Source organism: Geotrypetes seraphini, chromosome 4 (assembly GCF_902459505.1).
Source record: "Geotrypetes seraphini chromosome 4, aGeoSer1.1, whole genome shotgun sequence".
Taxonomy (NCBI): domain Eukaryota; kingdom Metazoa; phylum Chordata; class Amphibia; order Gymnophiona; family Dermophiidae; genus Geotrypetes; species Geotrypetes seraphini.
Genome location: NC_047087.1, coordinates 259,023,371 through 259,046,887, shown reverse-complemented (window position 1 = coordinate 259,046,887; position 23,517 = coordinate 259,023,371). Strand labels below are relative to the sequence as shown.

Genomic DNA, 23,517 nt, shown 5'->3' with positions numbered 1-23,517 from the left:
CATACATCTACCACCCTTTCTGTATTCATTGTGGATATCCTGAAAACTTGATTGCCAAAAGAAGTATTCCAGGATCGAGTTGAGAAACACTTAAGAGATCCCCACCCCTAAGGGGGGGGGGGAGGCATGACTAGCACCAGCTTCCCTCGCTTCATCATTAGTGTGGCTGGAAGATCCTCTGTCTACAGAGAACCACTGTTACAGATCAGCAACTTTATTTTTGCCACAGACAGAGGATTTTGCATCCACCCAAGTGGTGACTCCCAAGCTAAAGATTGCAGACTGTTAAATGCATAGTACAAAATAAATACAGTATAATCTCGTTATAACAGACTTCAAGGGACCTGGCAAAACAGTCCGTTATATCCAGAGTCCATTATATTCAGAGTTGCATTTTTTAAAAACTTTATTCAGGTCAGCTTGAAACAACATACAATCAATGAACAGTCACTGCACAAGCATTATCAACATCAATAACAAAACTCAACAAAACATTGGTATGGCATGAAATGAGGTTCATAGACAACGGCGCGAAAGACAAAAGCGCACGCCGACAATTGAGCACAGTGCACGCCGCTGCGCCGCTCTAAATTACAGTTTTTAGGGGCTCCGACGGGGGGTTTTGTTGGGGAACCCCCCCAGTTTACTTAATAGACATCGCGCCGGTGTTATGGGGGGTTTGGGGGGTTGTAACCCTCCACATTTTACTGTAAACTGAACTTTTTCCCTAAAAACAGGGAAAAAGTGAAGTTTTCAGTAAAATGTCGGGGTTACAACCCCCCACAACGCGGCGCGATGTCTATTAAGTAAAGTGGGGGAGTTCCCCCGTCGGAGCACTAAAAACAGTAATTTAGAGCGGTGCAGCGGCATGCGCTGCGCTCAATTGTCTGGGCGCGCCTTTGACCTGACACCATGAAATGATTGCAAAACCAGAACACTAAAAGATGTTCTAAAGCAGGGGTGTCCAACCTTTTGGCTTCCCTGGGCCGATTTGGTCAAAAAAAATGTTTCTGGGGCCGCTCAAACGCTGCAGGAAGACAGAGGAGGGAGCCGGCAAGATGGTAAACACCCAGGGGCAGCAGAGGAAAACACTGCATTGCCCTTGACCGGGGCCGCACAAAATACTTCATGGGGCCACAGGTTGGACACCCCCTGTTCTAAAGCATTATGTCGCACTATACTGGAAAGAAAAATAATCTGCATGTCTGTTATATCCGAACAAAACTACATCTAAAAGCAGCTCTGGGGACCAAATTGTTTGTCCGTTATATGCGAAAGTCCACTATATGGGATGCTTTTCTGCATGTTCATAAAGGCACACGGCCGGGACCAGCGGACCTCATCCACTATAGATGATATTCCGTTATAAGCGAGCCCATTATAATGAGATTATACTGTAGTTCAGACAACAAGACTGCAACCTGTGAAAAATTTGGAGGTAGTGGAGAGTTGAAGCTGTCAAATCCCCAAAAGAAGTAATGTCTGTCCAAAATTGGAGTCTCTATGCAATGGCGTAGCGAGGGTGAGAGGCACCCCTCCCCCATCCTTCCCTGATCCCCCCCTGCCACACATGCACCCCTTCCCTTGTACATCTAATTGTTCACTGCCACGAGTAACAACTTCAACGTGCTCCTTGCGACCCTGGCGGTTCTCCCTATGCTCGGCCCCCGGAAGTAACAGCAGCGGTCGCAAGGAACACATTGAAGTTGTTGCTCATGACATTGAACAACTAGAGGGAAGGGGTGCATGCATGGCAAGGGGAGGAGTGGTTAGAGGCATAGAGGAGAAGGGGTGCCGGCCCCCCCAACATGTTGTCCGGAGTGGACTGCCCCCTTGCCCTCCCCATACTGTCTCTATGTGATTCATGGTCTACATACAATCATGCTTGATGAATGCGAGGATAGTAGACTAAGTTGTGGTTCTGCAAATGTTCAGGAAAATAGTCTTTTGCAAATGTGTTTTCACAGCTGTCATAAAATGTAGTGACACATTTAATACAGATATGCTAAAGCATAACAAAAACGAATGCAGTCCACTATCCGTTTGGACTTGCACTTTGTTACTGGATGTTCGCAACTGTGCAACTAGAATGATAGAGTTGAGGTGGCCTATCCTGAGATAACATCCTTTCCAAATAACATTGAAGAGCTCTCTTACAGTCCGATGTAGGCAATTTTCGCTCCTGTTCACTATGATTTAGAGAAGGATAGAAAAGAGGCAAAATAATTAAGATGGAAAACCAACACCACCTTTATTAAAAGTGTTGGATGCATATGCAAAACAACTTTGTCATGCTCATAATTCAGAACTTATATCTCTGCAATGCTTCTTGGTGCTGCTAAGGTAAAGAAGAATCATGTTTTTCAGGATACAGTACATATTTTTAATTTGGCTGATGATAAAGGTGCAAATAGATGTTTGTTTTTTTTAATCAGTGCTTCCACAATAAGAATAAGATCCCAGGCCAGTGTTAGATGTTTTAGCGGTGGTCTCAAATGAAGTAAGCATTTTAAAACAATCACTTCATGATAGGATGTCTTATTAAGGATAGATCATCAATGCAATCATGAAAAGCTGATAATGCTGCTACATGCACTTTAATTGATGACTAGGACAATCCTGAATCCAAAAGATGTATAAATAATCGGAGACTTTCAGCAACCTTGATATGGAACAAGATGACGTGGATCGCCACAGTGCTGAAATCTTGACATATTTTGATACATAGGACTTCTTAATCTAGTCTTTCTGGGCGACTAAGAAAACAAGGAAAACTCTGTGTAAGAATCCCGCAGAGAGGTTCTATTATCATAGCTGTAAGAAGTAGGGGGGACTTGAAGTTTGGATGAAGCAATGGGCTTCCTTGTTATCAGGTCTTCTTTTTGTGGAAGAGTTATTGGAATGCATTTGGATATTTTTTGCAAGAATAGGAATTAGGGTTAACTGGGTCAATGTGGGATGACTATAATTAGCTGAGCTGCTTTGGACTGAGCTTTTTATAGTGTTCTCGAGATCAGTAATAGTGGAGGGAAAGCATATCGCAAGTTTTGAGTCCACAATACCTGGAGTGTCCCCGTTGCCAGTCTTTTCAGAGCTAGATATTTTGAACAGGATTGATGGCACTTAGCATTTAAAGGGGATGCAAAGAGATCAATTTCTGGAGCTAACTGTGGTCTTTAAAAATCACTCGTGAGTTGTAATTGATGACTTAGCACATCTGCCCTGGTGTTCAGAGGTTCCAGGAGGTAGGATGCCATCAGGAAAGATTTGAGGTAAAGGACAAAATCCTAAATTTGAAGAGCTTCCCTGCAAAGGGTTCTTAACTGTATGCCTCCTTGTTTGTTGATATAATACATTGCAACATGGTTGTCCATTTAAAAATGCAAGGCCTGGTGCGACAGTTGATTTTGGAAGAAGATTTGCAAGGCTAGATATATTGCTCCTAATTCTAAGTGATTGATAACTGGCTTGACTCCTTGGATAAGCATCCAAACTCCTTGAGTGTAAGAATCATTGAGCTGAGCTCCCCATCCCTTCTTGGAAGTATGTCATGAGTTGAATCGTGGAAGTAGGAGTCCGAAAGAGAGAGCATTCATTATATTTTGAGGAAATAGCCAGCACAGCAGTGCAACTTGATTCATTGGTATTTTGGTGGATAAAGATTCTATATACTAGCAACATTGGAGTTTTCTCATGTGCAACCTGGCTAATGGGGCTATACCCTGCTGCTGTCATGTGGCATAAGAAAATAAGAAGTTGCCTTACTGTGGTTCTAAAGTGATAATTTCTGCTCTGTCCTGTGGTAATTTTTCCAGTGTTTGCAGTGCAATAATCATCACCCCTATAAAGGTCAAGCTCTATGTGGGGATCAGCATTGATTTTTCATAATTGATTAGGAAACTAGCTGGCCCATATCTTCAAAATGGCAGGCCTTCCCCTTCTCCAGGAATAGGTCTAAGGCTCTGATTGGCCCAGGGGCCTATGGGAGAGATCTTAGGTGCCTGGGCCAATCAGAGCCTTAAGCCCCTCCCCAGTACTTCTCAGAATGCACCGAGAAGGGGAAGGCATCCCTCCTGCCAAGGGTGTTGAAGGGGTGTCGGGGGAAGGGTCCCCGACGGCAGAAGGGAGTTGCCGTATTGGGAAGTTACCCAGGGGGTTTGTCAGGAAGTCGGAGACTCTGGCATCCTTCCTGCTGGAAGTGTCGGGGCATTGTCAGGGGATGGCGGGGGGAGTTGTCAGGAGTGCCAAGGGTTTGTCGGAGGGGGGATCCCAGAGGTAGGAGGGATTAGGCATATCCCTCCTGCCGATCTTGTACAGAGTGTAAGGGGGCCAGGCAGTGGCAGATAAGGGAGGGGGTGTCGGTAGGAAGGGGAATATTTCCCTCTGTTGCTCTCCCTGCTGGTCAATCAGCTGAGTCAGCAGGACTCGTTGAGACTTGCGGCTCAGTTGATCAGGGCAGGGAGAGCAAGTTTGACAGAAGGGAGGAGTTGTGCTTAGCGATTGTTCTTCTGAGCAAGCATCAAGCAGTTCCTCCTGCTCTTTACTGGCAATTCTCCATACAAATATTGTGCATATAATTTGAATGCTATTATGCTGAGAATCGTCCATAAAATAAATATCACTTCTACGGATTTTATCAGTGACTTTTGAAAATCCAGCCCAGTTGTATAAAAGAAAAAAAAATAAAACTGGATTCAGGGAAACTCAAGTTGTGCTATTACAGGTAGTTGAGTAGTTTCACTGAAGAAATGAGTTCAGTGGCCTAGCCAAACTTTTTCTCTCTCTCTCTCATGTACTTTCCCCCATCTCCTCTATCTCTCATCCCTTCTCAATCTTCATCCAATCTTTTTTCTCTTTATAATGCCCTTCCAGCCTTCACCCAGCCTCTCTCTTTGTATACCCCCCAACCTTCACCCAGTCTCTTTCATCTCACCTGACTCCAGTGGCAGAAGCTCAGTGGGATTCCTGTTTTCCCTGCCGCAACTCAACTATCTGCAAGCTTGAGATGCACAGTGCTGCAGGACCAACCTAAACTTCCGGCACCAAAAACATTGGCATGAAGACAAGTACAGCTGAACACATAGTACAGCTTTATATGATAACTACATTGCATAAAAAACTAAATGTTTTGATAAAATTTTAATTTTAAATCAAAGACTTCAACTGCAAAGAAGACTCAAATCATACTCTCCATTTCTGAGTTTTATTTACATAGGAATCATTACTAGTGGTTTTAAATGAAGGCTAAATCCCTTCAATTTACAAATTCTATGTACACGTTTATACTTCAAAAGTAAGAAATCTGTACAATAGAACACAGAATATGGAACAAATAACCTGAACAAAAATACATAAAACATGGGTTAATTTGCAAATTTTACACTGTTAAATGAATAGTGTTTAAATGTAGTTTTCAACTGTAAAGGAATGCTAAATTTAATAGATAAGATCTGTGCAACAAAACAGTACATAATGTAAATAGTTGTAAGCTTGAAAACTGGAAACTCCCTCCCAAGTTAAAAAGTATGCAGTGATAGCTTTTACTTTCTTATTTCCACATAAGACGACCAATTACAAAAACACTAGTAAGCAATTTATTTACATTAAATATTATTAAAACTGGACTCTGATTAGGCAGGGGAAACCTCAACTAGTATCCACCATTACCAATTTTTAAGACAAAAGTTGTGCTTTATCACAACCCAAATGATGATTCCTATTAGAATCAAAAAGTCAGTTGACTTGGAGAAATAAAGTAGTGCACTAATATTAAATAAATGTGCCTATCATGACAGATTTTTTTTTTTTAAATCACAGTTTAGGGCACAACATTGTTCATTGGAAGATTAGGTTCTTACCTTTGTAATCTTCGTTCTGTCTGTTACAAAACATAGAATTCTGTACTGAAGCTGCTGTCCTCTAGTCGCAAACTTTGCAGAAGGGTGTCGCTCATATATCTTTCAACTACTCTTCTTCTCAGTGGAGAACTGCTCCCCTCTTCAGTTAGTACCAAAGCTATTAAACTCCACTGAAACAGAAGAAAAGAGAAGGAGGGGCCCAGGGTCTTCCTCGGAGACAACATACATTATTGTTCTTTTTTCATGTGTTACAGAGCAGAACAGAAATCAACAGGAACTCGCAAATTATGAGTATCCAGGAACCACCCTGCTGTGTGCAACTAGCACTATCGCATAAGAAACTTCAAGGTTCAATAAAACAGTGTTGCTCTTAATAAACTCTTGTTCCGTTATTTTTTTTTACATGTTCATCCAACCGACAGTAGAAATCTCATGATGGACCCTAGCAATGTCCAAGGCAGAAATCAGGTGAATTGTAAACCTGCACAGGGCGGGCCGTACAGAATCTTATGTCTTTTAAAAGAAAGATTATTAACAAGATAAGAACCTAATCTTCCATTCTTTTGCAAAGATATAGGATTCTGTACAGAAGATGACATACCAAAGCAGTGCCAGGCGTCTAGGGAGGGACAGATGAGCCTGCTTGCAGCACAGAGGTCCAAAATGCAGCATCCTCTTGAGCTACCACATCCACTCTGTAGGACCTTGTAAAGGTATGGAGAGTAAACCAAGAAGCTGCTTTACAGATTTCATTGAGTGAAATAGCCCAGGACTCTGCCCAGGAGGCAGATACAGTTTTGGTCAAATGTGTTTTGAGAGAGACAGGTGGCTGTTTGAAGAAGAAGTGTAGGAAGAAGAAATTGCCATGCAAATCCATCTAGCAATCGAAGCCTTGGAAGCTGGCCTGCCTCATGACTGGTCAGCACAAAAAGATGGTCAGATAGACATGAATCATTGGTCCTTTCCAGGTAGTGAAGTAAAACTCTTTGTACCTCCAGCGTCTGTGAAATCCTATATTGTTTAGTGAAAAGCTGAGACCACCTTCGGCAGAAAGGAAGGTCCGATCTGCAGTGAACCACCAGCCTTTGTAAGCCTGAGGAAGGACATTGCAGAAGAAAGCCTATAATTCTGAGATTTGCCTTGTAAAGACTATGGCCACTAGAAATATCATCTTGACCGTACAGTCCAGAAGAGACACGTCTTGCAGAGGTTCATACAGGAACTGAAAAAGATCCTTCAAAATGATATTAAGGTTCCAAGACAGGAAAGGTTGGCACAATGAAGAATGCAACCTGAGCAACCTCTTCAAGAACTGAGTGACGTCTGGATGAGACGCCAGTGACCACCTACCTCGTCAAGCCCAAAAGCTTGAGAGGCCTGCCACCTGGATTTTGAAGGATGCTACTGCTAGGCTTTTTTCTAGTTCAGCTTGCAGAAATGCCAGGGTTACAGGAATTAGTGACTTGCAAAGCTCTACTTGTTCCTTGGTGCATCATAGTTGGAAAGCTGCAAATGTCAAAGGCTTTTTTGCTCTGGTAGAGTCACGATGACTATCTCCAAGTAACAAATATGTGTTAGGGCCATTTGCTCAAGAGCCATGCCATAAGACCAAAGCACTCTGGATTCTCCATGGGGACTGGGCCCTGACTGAGGAGCCCGGATGAACTGGCAGTCTGAGACACCTGCCTCTTTGTAGCTGCACTAGATCTGCATACCAAGGCCAAGGAGGCCAGTCTAGAGATACCAGTATTACCAGACCCTGGTGGCTCGTGATTCTGCAGATGATCTGGCACTCTATGGCCCATGGTAGAAACATGTAGAAGAGACTCTTTTAGGCCAGGGCTAAACCAGGGAGTCCAGCCCTGTGCTTCCCATTTCAGCTCTTTGACTATAGAAGCAAGTCACCTTCATGTTCTTGGCTGAAGTCATGAGATCCATCTCCGGTCTTCCCCAGTACTGCATGATGAGGTTGAACACTCTTTGGGACAGAGACTACTCCCCTGGATCCACAGTCTGCTGGTTTAGAAAGTCAGCCTGGACATTCTCTATTCCTATCATGTGGGCAGCAGAGAGCACCTGTAAGTGAGCTTCCACCCATTTTCCCCATAGGGAATATTGGGAGTACTCACTATGACTTCTCTGGTGCCTGTCAGCTTGTAGCAGCCTGCCTGCAGGAAAAAGATTTCTGCCTCAGAAAACTGGAGAAACAAATCCTTCACTAGAAATCTTCTGGCTGCTGGTCAAAGGGACTCTGACTGAAGACTCCAACACCCTTAAATCCAAGTGGCGCATCGGGGGTGGGGGTTGATTATATGCAGCCGGCTCCAATACCCAAAGGGGTCTCACAGCCTGTGCTCAAGCCTCTGATAAATCAGCAGGTGAGCAAGCTCCCAGGGGAATGGATCCCGAGCTTTCAATGAATCACAAATCAGGCTGGCTCTATTGGTACTCTAAGACAGTGGTTCCCAACCCTGTCCTGGAGGAACACCAGGCCAATTGGGTTTTCAGGCTAGCCCTAATGAATATGCATGAAGCAAATTTGCATGCCTATCACTTCCATCATATGCAAATCTCTCTCATGCATATTCATTAGGGCTAGCCTGAAAACCCGATTGGCCTGGTGTTCCTCCAGGACAGGGTTGGGAATCACTGCTCTAAGAGATTGACTTGCGAGCAGCAGCCCACCCTTGCAGATCTGCATCCTTTCCTTGATGAAGTAGCCCCAAGAGGTAGACCTCTAGACCAGTGGTTCCCAACCCTGTCCTGGAGGAACACCAGGCCAATTGGGTTTTCAGGCTAGCCCTATGAATATACATGAAGCAAATTTGCATGCCTATCACTTCCATCATATGCAAATCTCTCTCATGCATATTCATTAGGGCTAGCCTGAAAACCCAATTGGCCTGGTGTTCCTCCAGGACAGGGTTGGGAATCACTGCTCTAGACAAAGACACACAGAAAACGACAGACAAAAATACTCAAAAATAATAAAATGAAGCAGAAGAGATCAGAACTCACCTTCTCAGTTCACTTGCAGAAGGAAAAACTGAAGAGGGAGCTATTCTCCACTGGTGAAGGAGAGGAGTTATAAAAGATATGAGTGACACACTTCTGCAAAATTCCTAACTAGATGATAACAGCTTCAGTACAGAATCCTATGTCTTTGCAACAGAATGCAGAAGATATCTGCAGAACAGTGGGAAAGGTTCTTACTTATATAAAACAGTTAGTCTTCTAGCTGTGATGCTAAGACATGAACTTTTGATATTGCACAGTATAGAACACACATTTCTAAAAATCATTCTATGGTTCTGTCTTTCAATCACTCGGTTTACTGAATTCTCTAGAGGATAACCAAAGCAGTAGTTAAGTAGATAACATTGATATTAAACTACAGATGCAAGTTTTCAGGATTTCTAAGGTTCATTCTATAGCCAAAATCAAGATAGTCCCCCCAAAATATGCATCTTCACAAATCTGTTAACTAAATAACAGCTATCATCTCTTAAGACTTTAATTTTTGGGTGAGCTAAAATTATATTTCCTTTCTACTTTCTGAAGTTCATTGACTGAAAAAGCATTTTAATATTGAAAACCAGTTAACAAGACATATTTTGCTTCCTCCAGGTCATTAGTACAGCTAGTGTTCTAAGTATGATCAAGGAGAAAAATGCCCATTTTTTTTAATTGTAATTAAATACTTAAGCCCCCCCCCCCCCCACACACACACACACACACTTATCTGGCAGCAACAACATTTTATGGAATGACTGTGATTAAATATTTATGGTCCTGTTTCTTAATAAACCTTCCCATATGAACATTCAAATATTTTAGGTTTTGGAATCTTGTACGCTACAAATACCTGCATTTATCAGAAAAAGTCTCACTACATGGCTGCACTTTGATTATGAAAGATATCTGAACAGGGCCAAAAAGAGAGACCATCTCTAGTGTCAGATTTAAAACTATCTGCTTGTCCTGGAATAATAAGCTTTTTGATGTATCTAGAAATGTCCAATCATGTCAGTTCTGGTTTCCTGCTGTTCAATAATTTTTTCTGTGAAAAGTCCCTACTATACAAGGATGATGTTTTAAAAGAAAACAAAGGCCAGAGAAAAACCTAAATGCCACACATTTTGTAATCAATACTCCTGGTTCCTGAGCAAACTACCACATTTCTCTCTACTGAAGAATGAATGTAAATGGCCAAGTCAAGGCACATCCAATAACAAGCTCCACAGACAAAACTTGTTTGGTCCACATAGGTCTTTTTCTGCATCTGCAAGTTCAGTAGCTAATACCTGTACCAGGGTTTGGTTCATGCTGCAGCTAATAAGCCTGATACAATAGTTAGCACTTTCACAAAATGTAAAAGGAAAAAAAAATTTAAAAAAGTATTAGAAAGTGCTTTTGTGGTTTTCATAAAAATATTTTACAAATGTTATGTACCAGAAAGGTTTTATTACAAATGTTATTGCATTGAACTGTTTTGTTTTTTTAATATTTAAATACATGTATATAGATATAGATATATATTTTTATTATGCAGTCTCAAGTGGTTGGTTTATTTTGTTTTAGCTTGGTCTGTGGAAACTAAATTCCTCACAAACCTATTTTTGCTTAATACTGGCACGGGGTAGACATGTCTTCCATATGTTTCACCGTATCCGAAGTCACTCTTTCTTTCACAGTTGGATTCTTCTCTAGTGGTTTTCAAGCAAGATGATACAATGATTCACTTTTGTAGTTAGTCAAGTGGTTCTATAGAGTAACTCTTCAAACACCGAGAAAGGAAATCAGCTTTTTAGTGCTGGGCTAGGATTTTTGTCCCCTTCTTTATTATCCTTCATTAGTGATGTAAATACCTATTATAAAAGAAAAACCCCAGCATAAAAAAGGAATCTTTATTTAATAGGTTTTTTCAACTATACATAATATCTGATTAGTAAGGAGTGTTTGTAGAGCAAACAGATATTTTTCATCCTCTTAGTACAAAAATGCTGCTCTCACAGTCACCCAAAAGGAAAAAACAAAATCAATATTTGTTCTGCACACAGCTGGAAAATTGCTTGTGGAGTAATGCAGAATGGACCAGAATCAGTAGCCATACTCAAAGAACTTTAGTTTACACTGGGAAATCTTGAAGCACAATCAAACACCCTTAACTTCTAATCTCCTGAGCATTTTCAGAATATCTACTCAGCCCCTTTTCACTTGCAAGTGACCTGAGACCTTTTTCAATCAAAAGTTCAACAATCATAACTCAGTAAGGCACACTAATTTCCTGAAACTTCTCTTACATTTCTTCAGAAAGTAAAAAAAACAAAAAAAAAAACCCACACCAGAATACACATCACCTGAAATATCAAGGAATGTGCACTGAAAAAAATTAAGGGTTTTCATTTCAGACTGCATTTAGAGAATTGAACAAAGTCATAAGTTTCACCCATTCCCACCTGATCTAACCCATATTCACCTGTACACACTAAGATCCATTTCATCCCCACCTGCACTCGCAGGAGTAGATGCTGTTATTTATTTGCTCGCAACCCTCTGTTTCCAACCAACCCCAACAGCCTCCAATGTTTTTTTTTTTGAGAGGGGATGGTATAGCTTCATTCTGGTGCTCCAACTGACGCTAAGTGCATTCCAAGCCTCATTCTGGAGTCACCAGAGATTCTGACTGCACTCCCATGAGAACACCATAGTAATGTCTTCCATCCACATAGGAATCCCACAATCCCCATTCCCATGCAGCTCTCTATTTGCATTATCATTACTTACTTGTGCCCATTTCTTGTTGCTATTCTGCATCTGGATAGCTGCAATACAACTAAAAAGCTTTTCTGATGTGATGTCCTCAGGCAGTTTTGTTAGAAACTGTGCTATATGGATGAAGTCCATCTGTAACAAGATATCTTCATACAATCGGAGAATTCCTAGTGCTGTTCTAAACAAAAACTCTTCTCCATCCCTACAGAAGACATCCCAGACTCGACAGGCTAGGTCAAGTGGTAGCGACTTGCTATATAGTGTGAAAATCCTAGAAGCAAAACAATATGTAAGCACTCTGACAATAAATTATACAATAATTAATAACCACTGACAATTTTGCCTGCTATCTTGCAAAAAGAGAAGGTTATAGTGCAATGAAAATTGAATTATGATATTGTAGATGCAACAGCTCAAAGTTTTTTGCTGTCTGCTTTATGTACAAAATGAGATAACAGAAATTTCAGTACATAGAGTGAAGAATAGTTAGAAGTGAACTAAGAGCTAGATTCTCAAAACCGATAGGCCACTGTTGTAGCCCATCATTGTAGCAATTTCAAAAAGACAAATCATTCTCAAAAAAACATGCATGCAAATGAGGTTGGCGAAGAATAACCAAGATTCACCAAATCTACCTGAGATGAGTTGCTGGTGATAGTGATCGGCACATGCGCAGAATACACCACGAAAGAGGCGTAAATGTGCGCATGTGCCGGGAAAAGCCATGCATTAAGCGGTTTGTCAATCACAGGTATGCAGGAAGCTACTGGATGAAGGGAGGAGAGATGCAAAGTTGGCTTTCAACAAGTGCGCATAAGACATGCCTTTTCTACCCCCAAAACTGCTATAAAATTCATGTAAATCTTGTAATTTGGTTTTAATGCCAAATTTTATCATGAACCACAGTCAGAAACACTTAAGACACGGCTATAATACACACACTCAAGAAGTGTGCTTTGCCCCCCACACACCCCCAAATAAGAGACTACGTAAAACCTTGGATTACAAGTAACTTGGTTTGCAAGTGTTTTGCAAGACAAGCAAAACATTTTGTTAAATTTTAACTTGATATACAAGCAATGTCTTGCAATACAAGTACATATAGTATAGAAACATAGAAACAGACGGCAGATAAGGGCCCACGGCCCATCTAGTCTGCCCACCTTAATGTCCCTCCCCTACCTTTGCCCTGTGAAGAGATCCCATGTGCCGATCCCATTTGGCCTTAAAATCAGGCACGCTGCTGGCCTCAATCACCTGTAGTGGAAGACTATTCCAGCGATCAACCACTCTTTCAGTGAAAAAGAATTTCCTGGTGTCACCTCGTAGTTTCCCGCCCCTGATTTTCAACGGATGCCCTCTTGTTGTCGTGGGACCCTTGAAAAAGAAGATATCTTCCTCCGCCTCGATGCGGCCCGTAAGATACTTGAACGTCTCGATCATGTCTCCCCTCTCTCTGCGCTCCTCGAGCGAGTATAGCTGTAATTTGTCAAGCCGTTTTTCGTATGGTAGATCCTTGAGTCCCGAGACCATCCGGGTGGCCATTCTTTGCACCGACTCCAGTCTCAGCACATCCTTGCGATAATGCGGCCTCCAGAATTGCACACAGTATTCCAGGTGGGGCCACACCATGGATCTATACAATGGCATAATGACTTCCGCTTTACGACTGACGAAACCCCTTCGTATGCAGCCCATGATTTGTCTTGCCTTGGACGAAGCCTGCTCCACTTGATTGGCAGACTTCATGTCCTCACTGACGATTACCCCCAAGTCTCGTTCTGCTACCGTTTTTGCTAGGATCTCGCCATTAAGGGTATAAGACCTGCATGGATTCTGGCTGCCCAGGTGCATAACTTTGCATTTTTTGGCATTGAAGTTGAGTTGCCATGTCCTAGACCATCGCTCCAGTAGGAGTAGGTCGTGCATCATGTTGTCGGGCACTGAACCTTCGTCTGTTGTGCATTTGCCCACTACATTACTCAGTTTGGCGTCATCGGCGAATAATGTTATTTTACCTCGAAGCCCTTCTGCCAAGTCACACATCTCAACTGAGTCAATGGTTCTCTCTCTGATGCTGCAAGAGTGTAATGACTGTTCTAAATAAGCAACGTCTTGCAATATGCATACATATAGTGTACACGCATCACATCATCACAACTGAGCCGATGGTTCTTCTCTCACTGACGCTGCGGGAGTGTAGGAACTGTTCTAAACGAGCGAGGTCTTGTAATACAAATACGTATAGTATTTTGTATTAAGGTTTTGGAGTTGTGGAATGAGTCATCTGAGTTTCCATTATTTCTTATGGGGAAATTTGCTTTGATATATGAGTGTTTTGGATTACAAGCATGTTTTCGGAATGAATTATGCTCGTAAACCAAGGTTTTACTGTATAATTTTTTTTTCATGAGCAACAGTCAAAACACACATCAGAGATGCACTTTTCACAGGTAGCAGCAATCCTGGACCAACTGCTGATTTTTGGTTGCCAAAAGCCAACACCGCGCTTGGAGAATCACTTGGCGACATTGAAGAATCCGCCAAAGTGCTCGTTTAAATACTGATGAGCCCATTTGCATGGCAGAAATGAAGAGTGCTAAGAAGCTCAGAAAAGATCACGGTAAGCCGTTTTGATAATCCGCCACTAAAATACATGCACACTAAACCGGCTGAAACTGGTTTAGTGACTGTGTTAAAGGCAACCTTAAGTTTTGAGAATCTGGCCCCAAGTATATAAAGTATATCAGGTACTGTGCAGGTTATAATGCCCCGAACCAACTTTTGCATTTGTGGTCAACTGTCTTGAACAGCCCCTTGCATTCTACACTCTGCCTTGGGGGCTAATAAAGCAGAACAAGCTGCACAAATAGAGTAACATTTTTAACCATTTCAATCAGTGACCTAAGTTAAATACATACTATACAATTCATAAAACTAGATTGAGAACAAAACAGGCAATATATGCCAATTTCTCAGGTATACTCATTGTGAATATCCAGAAAATTAGATAGCAAGTGACCTGAAAACTTGGTAAGGAAACCCCAATTTATCAGGAATAAAAACATAACAATTATTCCTCATGCCTCTAAGCATAACAGCATCCATCCCTGCCCTGTAAAAAAAAAAATAAAAACATAAAAAGCACATCTCTCCTACATCTGCAATAATATCCTGCTCCCTTTCCTATTTCTCCCCAGATATTCATCCTTAAGTGCAGAACATCTTACCAATTGCAAGAACTCAAAAATATGAAAAAATAGCAATTAATGAATAAAACATTTCAAAAAGCAGACAAGTCAGCTCAATAATTTAAACATGTGGTTTTCAAACCAGTCTTGGGACATATCAAGGCATTCTGATTTTCAGAATATCCACCATGCAAAAAGGCAATGCATGTAAATTTTAGTGCAGTGTGAAGTACAAAAATGATGTTACCTAATTTGAGGTAGTGTGACCTGAAGAGATAGGAAACCTAAGGCCAGTTTTGCACACTGCCTTTTGTCATCAGAGTGCTACTTTAAGGATAAGGAATGAAATTACCTGGTTAAATATGAAGGGCTAAACAGCAGATCTTATATTTACCACATAACTCTTTTGCCAATTTGATATTAAAAATAAATGTTCAGGGGATAATGCCCCCCTTGCCCGTTCAGAGTATTAAAATTTGGCAGATCTGTGCGAATAACATTTTGTTTTGGTCTGAATGGGCCAAGATTTTTCTCACATGTTCCAGATGGTGATTCCTCTAGATCCTAAGTTGTTCATCCTCAATACAAGTATCGCCCAACCAGTATATTGGAGGATATTATACAGGATTTCCCTCCTGTGAAGTAGTTTTAAGGAGAGAAGTAGTCAGGTTGTGGTGCACTAAAGAAGTCCTCTCCATCACTTATTTAAGACCTTGGCTATGGCAAGCATATTAACTTACTAATTTAACAATGAAACAGCATAGACATGGTGCTACCTTTGATAAGCTATGGAGGCCTTTTGTAGCTTGGTATAACAACATTAACACAGTAACTACTGCTTCTAACTCTGGGCCGATAGATCCAGTAAATGCTTTGGTTTAGAGCATATATTCTGCTCAGTGCCACCTGATTCCTCAGTGGTTATTTATTTATTTTTACTTTGATCTTTTTTTCCCCCCATAATTGTTTATTAAAGTTTTAAGCAAAAAGACAATGTGAAACAATGAAAACTGCAAAAGTCAAATACAACCACCTGATGGGCAGGGATGGTATTGCAAACTTTTTTTTCCCCTTAAAACTTTTGCTATTGGATATGCACAGATGGTCATAAGAAACCAGGCCACTGGTGTTTAGTTTTAATAAGGAGGCTGGAAGGAAAGGATTGTCTTTATCTTTGTACCCTTAATTGCTGTACTGGCCCAGCTGATGCTTGGCTTTGGCACTTACAGCGAATTGTTTAGACTAAGGGTTGTTTGGCTTTTGGGGGTAGGATTGGGAGTTGCAATACTTGAAAAACCAATGAACCTATCTATGTACAGATCGTTTGGTTGTAACTTCTTTCATGTTAAATAAAAATTGTTTAAACAAAGGCTCTTTTTTGTTATCTTTGCCTTTGGACATTCTTTGCCATTGGTTTGTCGTCCACACTGCTATTATTGCTGTGATCTTGCACAACAACAATAGGCAGGAATTCGTACACATATTTGCTGAAGTAACACAGATGTTTCTATCTAGCACTTAGGTCAGGGGTGTCAAAGTCCCTCCTCGAAGGCCGCAATCCAGTTGGGTTTTCAGGATTTCCCCAATGAATATGCATGAGATCCATTAGCATACAATGAAAGCAGTGTATGCAAATAGATCTCATGCATATTCATTGGGGAAATCCTGAAAACCCAACTGGATTGCGGCCCTCGAGGAGGGACTTTGACACCCCTGACTTAGCTGGAAAAGATTTCCTATATAGGTCCCTATCATTGAGCTTTCCTATATAGTCCTCATGCTGCGAGGACTTACTATCCTGCTTGTACTTGGAGATAAACTATATTGACAAGGTACATCAAAAGTGGTAGAGGGATTGCACTATACAATAAGGAGAGCACAGAATCAAACAGAATAAAATCCTGCAGGAAACAAAAAAGTAGTATGGAATATTTATGGTTAGAAATACCATGAAAGTCAGGCTTGTTAGGGATTAAACTCACAGCACTCAGGAGTGGAGGCTGGAAACATGCAACAGGAGACAATGGAAGCTGTAAAGTCAAGAAAGAAGTAGGTGAAGCATCGTTCTTAAGAACATAAGTAGTGCCTCTGCTGGGTCAGACCAGGGGTCCATCATGCCAAGCAGTCCGCTCACGCGGCGGCCCATCAGGTCCAGGACCTGTATAGTAATCCTCTATCTATATCCTTCTATCCCCTTTTCCTTCAGGAAGTTATCTAATCCCTTCTTGAACCCCAATACCGTACACTGTCCTATTACACCCTTTGAAGTGCATTCCAGGTGTCTACCATCCTTTGGTTCTGAATCTGTCCCCTCTTAATTTTTCCGAATGCCCTCTCGTTCTTGCAGTTTTTGAACGTTTGAAGAATCTGTCCCTCTCCACTTTCTCTAAGCCCTTCATGATCTTGTAAGTTTCTATCATGTCCCCTCTAAGTCTCCTCTTTTCTAGGGAAAAGAGCCCCAGTTTCTCTAATCTTTCCACATATGAAAGGTTTTCCATACCATTTATCAAACGTGTCAGCTCTTTTCTGGACCCTCTCGAGTATCACCATATCCTTCTTAAGGTACGGCGACCAATACTGGACGCAGTACTCCAGATGCGGGTGCACCATCGCCCGATACAACGGCAGGATAACTTCTTTTGTTCTGGTTGTAATACCTTTCTTGATAGTACCTAGCATTCTATTCGCCTTCTTAGAGGCTGCTGCGCACTGTGCCGACGGCTTCATTGTCCTGTCCACTATTACCCCCAAGTCCTTTTCTAGGGTACTTTCACCCATTACCAGCCCTCCCATCATATAGCTGTACTTCGGGTTTCTGCTTCCTATATGCAAGACTTTACATTTCTCTACATTAAACTTCATCTGCCATCTCATCGCCCACTCTCCTAGTTTGTACAGGTCCCTTTGTAAATCTTCGCCGTCCTCTATATTCTTAACTCCACTAAATAGTTTGGTGTCGTCTTGAGTAGTGGCTCGTGGCCAGCAGGGGGTGCTGGTTATGGGACGGAAATGAGAATGGATGTTAGGACATGATAAGTGCAGTATTTTTTGTGGAGTTTTTTTCTACAAAAAGCCAGTTTTTCGTATGATTCTGGGTAATTCTAGTTAGACAAACATCTGTGTTAGTTAAGGACCGCGCCCAAATAGAAGCGTACGAAAAATAGGTGAATAAAACATTTAAATATAATGTAGCTAAGGCCAGAGAAAAATATACTAAGGATTAATATAAGGGAAAGCATAATAATATCTGTGTATGTACTTTGCTGTTGAGCCAAATCATGGTGGAAATCAGGATTACATGGAATCCATTTTAGGTTCTTTTGTATGTGCTATAACTGTCCTGTCTTAGGCCAGCATCTTGTGCCAGTGAATAGTTTCTGTTCTTTGTTCAGCTTCCCGCCTTTAGCCTCGTGGTTCTAATTGAAAACAGATGTGCTCAGGCTAGTTAGGAAAACTCCATATTCCAAACTGAGATATAAAATGTATGAAGTATGAATGGCCAAAATATGAATGAAATTATGAATGTTTGGGGCCCATGGATGTAATATGTGGTGATATGATTGTGGAAATATGAATGAAATATAAATGGTTTTATAAGCATAAACATTAAGAAAAAAATCTCGAGCACAACATCTGGAAGTAATTAGAGTCAGTCTCAAGAATAGGGAGAAGGGGGGCTTTGGAAGCCCATGCTTCAGGAAGAGGAGAGGGGGATTTAACCCCCCCTTTTTCTCCTGAGTAAGATTTCTGTGTAAGGCTGTGCAATTTGAATCTGTCAGCTTAGGAGTTTTTTTTCCTTTAAGGCTCAGAACTTGTCAGCATGGAAGGACTGAGAATTTACCATGTTAATAATTGTGAATTCTTTTGAATGTTAATGTTAATTCAGAAATCATCTGAAACTTTGACTGACTTTTAAACATGGAGGAATGTTTCTTTGTCTAAACTTTAAGACCACCCATAGAAATGTTATTGGTCGTCAGACTTGATGATGTCACTAAACCAAAAGTTATATATGGACATGTAACTGCTACAGAATTTCAGAATTTGTTATGAGAAAGGCCAGTTTTTTGGCTTCTATAATAATTCTCTGATGCAAAAAGATACTCAATTGATTTAATTGCGTACTCTTATGACCTAATATTGATATCTAATAAAAAATAAGATTTTGGATTTTATGAAAATATTTTGCATCATTAAATTTTTTAATTTCATTTTACAATCCATGTACGCATGTGTGCAATCATTCTGCTCAGTCTGCGAATTTTATTACTTTGCACTTCGTCCTTGTTTCTAGATCATTTATAAATACATTGAACAACAGCAGTACGAGTACCGACCCCTGCGGAACACCACTCGTGACCATTCTCCAGTCTGAGTAGTGGCCCTTCACTCCTACATTCTTACTGGAATGCAGGGCATAGCACAAGAAGTAACAGTGTTGGGCAGCTGAGAAACAGTGATCATAACATGATCAAATTTGAGCCGATTTATGGAGTGAAATCACTAAGGAAATCTATTGTAGCAACATTTAATTTTTGAAAGGGTGACTATCATAAAGTGTGTAAAATTGTTAAAAAGACACTAAAAGGATATGCCACATTAGGACTTTAAATCAGGCATGGATGTTGTTTAAAAATTATATCGTAGAAGTCCAGACAAGATATATTCCATCTATTAACAAAGGTGAAAAGAGCAGCAAACGGCCAACATGTTAAAAAAGTGATGGGAAAGAAGCTTTTATTTATTTATTTATTTTAATATTTTATTTATAAATTTTTCATTCTTACAATATTTTAATTATACATAAAAACTTCAAATAATACATGAAAAATTGTGATTACAAATAATTCATTTATCACATAAAATATACCCCTCCCATTTTTTTCAATACTAAAATCCATATAATTTAAGGAATATTTCTAATCTTGTGTAAGCAGCATGGCACACAAACTGCTGTTAATATTATTAATGTTGGAATTACCAGATGTACAATGCTATACCCTTTAATTCGCTGTATGTACAGTTTCTCTTTATTGTATCTACAGTTTCTCTATATTGTAAACCACTTCTCTTTATTGTAAACCGCCTAGAAGTCGCAAGATTGTTGGCGGTATATAAGAATAAAGTTATTATTATTATTATTTTTATATAATATACATTCCCCTCCCCTCCCCATTCTAATATAATCATTATTAATGTGCTATGAAATCTGATCATTGGAATAACGAGTCAATGGTTCCCAAATTTTCTTAAAATTATGAATATTTCCCTGTTGTAATGCTATTGTTTTTTCCATTTTGTATATATGACAGACTGAATTCCACCAAAATGTATAGTTTAGTTTGGTATAATCCTTCCAATTTTGAGTTATTTGTTGCATGGCGACCCCTGTCAATATTAATAATAGTTTGTTATTGTTTGCTGAAATCGGACTCTGAGTTCTTATTGCTGTACCAAATAGTATAGTATCATATGAGAGTCCTACATGATTTTCTAGTAATTCATTAATTTGGGGCCAAATTAGTTTCCAAAATGCATTTACACAGGGACAAAAAAAAATTAAATGGTCTAATGTCCCAACTTCTATTTTGCAATGCCAGCATCTATTAGATCTAGTACTATCTATCTTTTGTAAGCGCGTAGGGGTCCATAAAACTCTATGTAACAAAAACATCCAAGTTTGACTTATAGATGCTGACTTTGTAGATCTTAATCTCCAGGACCAAAATCGTGGCCATTGAGACTCAGAAATTGTCTGACCAATCTCAATACTCCAAATATCCCTAAGTCCAGTTTTCTTTTTTTTATTTAAAAATCCATTTAACAATTTATACCATTTTGCGGCTTGGTGACCCAAAAAATCCGCCTAGAAACATAGAACCTGCAGACTATATTGAGTATTAAGAGTTTTCCATTCAGGGAACCAATTGCAACCATTTAAAATATTGTGTTTTATTTAATCCAAATTTATGTTGCAATTGTGAAAAACTAAGCATTGCTCCTTCTGAAATAACATCATTCAATGTTCGTATACCTGCAATTATCCATTGTTTCCAGATGATTTTATATCCGCCAATCTTGATCCTGGAGTTTACCCAAATTGATTGATTTAATGATTTAGCAATTGGTTCTGGTGATAGATTACTAATATATCTTAATGTCTTCCAAGTATCCAATAGAATTCTGTTATCCTTATATCGTCTAGGCATGTTTATACTAATTAGGTGTTCTACATGTAGTGGGAACAGGAGCTGCCATTCTAGATATAGCCAATCTGGTACATTCTCCATGAGATCTGGGAGGATCCAATACATACCCGTCTTAGAATATAGGCTTGATGGTACCTATAAAATTTGGAAAATTTACCTCTCCTTCCACAATTGGTCTTTGTAAAGATACTAAAGCAATTCTGGGTCTTTTCCCAAACCAAACAAATTTTGTAAGAATATTATTTAACTTTTTATAGAATGACCCCTGAAAAAATATTGGTATCATACACATTTGGTAACAAACCACAGGCAACATCATCATTTTAATTGTTTGAACTCTTCCCCACCAAGAAAGATGTAAAGGATTCCATTGCTCACACATTTCTGTTATTTTTTTTAATAAAAGTTTTTCATTTTCTTTGACTGTATCTTCAATTGTATTTTTGATAATAATTCCTAAATATTTTAAACCTTCTTCTTTCCAAATAAATGAATATGAATCAAATAATCCTTTGGTACAATGAACATTAATTGGAAGAATTTCCGATTTACTCCAATTAATTTTGTATCCAGAAAATTAATCAAATTTCTCTAGAAGATTAAGTAAACTTGGAACAGTATTCCCCGGTTCTCTTAAATATAATAATATATCATCTGCATATGCAGAAAGTTTAAATTCCCAGTAAGAAAATGGGATTCCCTTTATCTCCTTAGTTTGATTAATTGCAATTAATAAAGGTTCTAAAACAATATCAAAAAGTAAGGGGGACAAAGGACATCCTTGTCTAACTCCCCTACGCAAGTTAAATCTATCTGATAAATTGTTATTAATATATAATCTTGCACCAGGAGAGCTATACAAAGTCTGAATCATTTTAATAAAACCGGGGTCTATTCCAAACCATTCCATAGCTTGATACATATAACTCCATTCCACTCTATCAAATGCTTTTTCTGCATCTAAAGATATCATAAAAGCTGGATCATTCATATTTTTCGCTAAATTTAAAGAGTGAAAAGCTAATCTAGTATTGTTTGATGAATGTCTTTTAGCAATAAATCCTGTTTGGTGTACATCAATAATAAAAGGAAGAGCTTTTGCCAATCTTATTGCTAAAACTTTAGCAATCAACTTACCATCTACATTTAATAAAGATATAGGCCTGTAGTTTGAAACCAAAGTAGGATCCCTATTTGGTTTTGGTAAGACAATAATTACCGAATCAGCCATAGTACCTGATATGTTCCCATTATTTATTTGGTATTGATACAAATTTAATAAATATGGTAAGATAATATTTTGAAATGTTTTATAGAATTCAACAGTATAGCCATCACCACCTGGAGCGGATCCAACTCTAAGAGACTTCAATGCTGATTCTATTTCTTTTAAAGATATAGGATCTTCTAAACTTCGTTTTATATGATCCAGAACATTTGGTCCAATAAATGAGTTTAAGAAATTTAATCCCTCTTGTTCTTTATTTTCATAAGATTCAGAAGAATATAAATCTTTATAAAAATCAAGAAATTGTATTAAAATATCTTTGGTGTTAGTGTGTGTGTTGCCTTGTGTATCTTTAATTGCAATAATCTTAGATTTCCTTTTTTTTGCTTTGAGAAAATTAGCTAATAATCTTCCAGCTTTGTTTGAATTACCATAATACTGAACTTGCTTATAGAAGATATCTTTCCTCACAAATTGAGAAGAAATCTCATTATATTTTGCTTTTACTTTTAATAAATTTTGTAATGTATTATGTTCCCATTTCTCAATTAATTTATTTTCTAATACTTTAATTTGGTTTTCTAGATCAACATATTGTTTTTTAAGTTGTTTTTTGATAAATGCTGAATATGAAATAATATTTCCTCTTATTGTTGCTTTAAATGCGTCCCACAAAATCTCAGCATTAATATTGTCCGAATTATTTATTTGAAAAAATTCATTCATCTTTAATTTAAAATCTTCCAGAAAGTTCGAGTCCGCAAGTAAAGCATTATCAAATCTCCAAATTGGATCGAAATGTACTATATCATTATTCTTAAAGTCAATCCACACACCAGCATGGTCTGAAATTACAATGGGATCAATAACTGCATTCATCACTCGCTGCGCTATACTATTAGACACGAATATATAATCAATTCGTGAAAAAGATTTGTGGACCTGAGAACAAAAAGAGAATTCCTGATCATTAAAATGAAGAATACGCCATATATCAACTAAATTACAAGATTGAACCAAATTATCTAAACCTAATGATTTCATAATTCTACTTGGTCTCTTATCCAAAATTGGATCCATTACAGCATTGAAATCCCCTGCTACTATTAAATTAGAAGTAGCCAGTGGTAGCAGTAATTGTTGAACTTGTTTGAAAAACTCCATTTGATTCGAATTAGGAGCATATAAATTTAATAAATCCAGGGTTGTATTTCCCAGAACCATTTTGATATGCACCCATCTTCCTAAAGGATCAT

The 23,517-nt window shown here is 39.2% G+C and overlaps 1 protein-coding gene across 1 annotated transcript in view; it reads right to left on the bottom strand.

Moving 5' to 3' along the window:
• Positions 1–9,864: 9,864 nt before the first annotated feature.
• Positions 9,865–23,517, bottom strand: part of TBC1D12 (TBC1 domain family member 12) — a 164,160-nt gene continuing 150,507 nt past the window's right edge. The window contains exons 13-14 of the mRNA XM_033940671.1: positions 11,646–11,904; positions 9,865–10,726 (exon numbers count right to left, since the gene is read on the bottom strand). Coding sequence (XP_033796562.1) covers positions 10,658–10,726; positions 11,646–11,904 — 328 coding nt within the window. The 3' untranslated portion in view covers positions 9,865–10,657. The remainder of the gene's footprint in view (positions 10,727–11,645; positions 11,905–23,517) is intronic.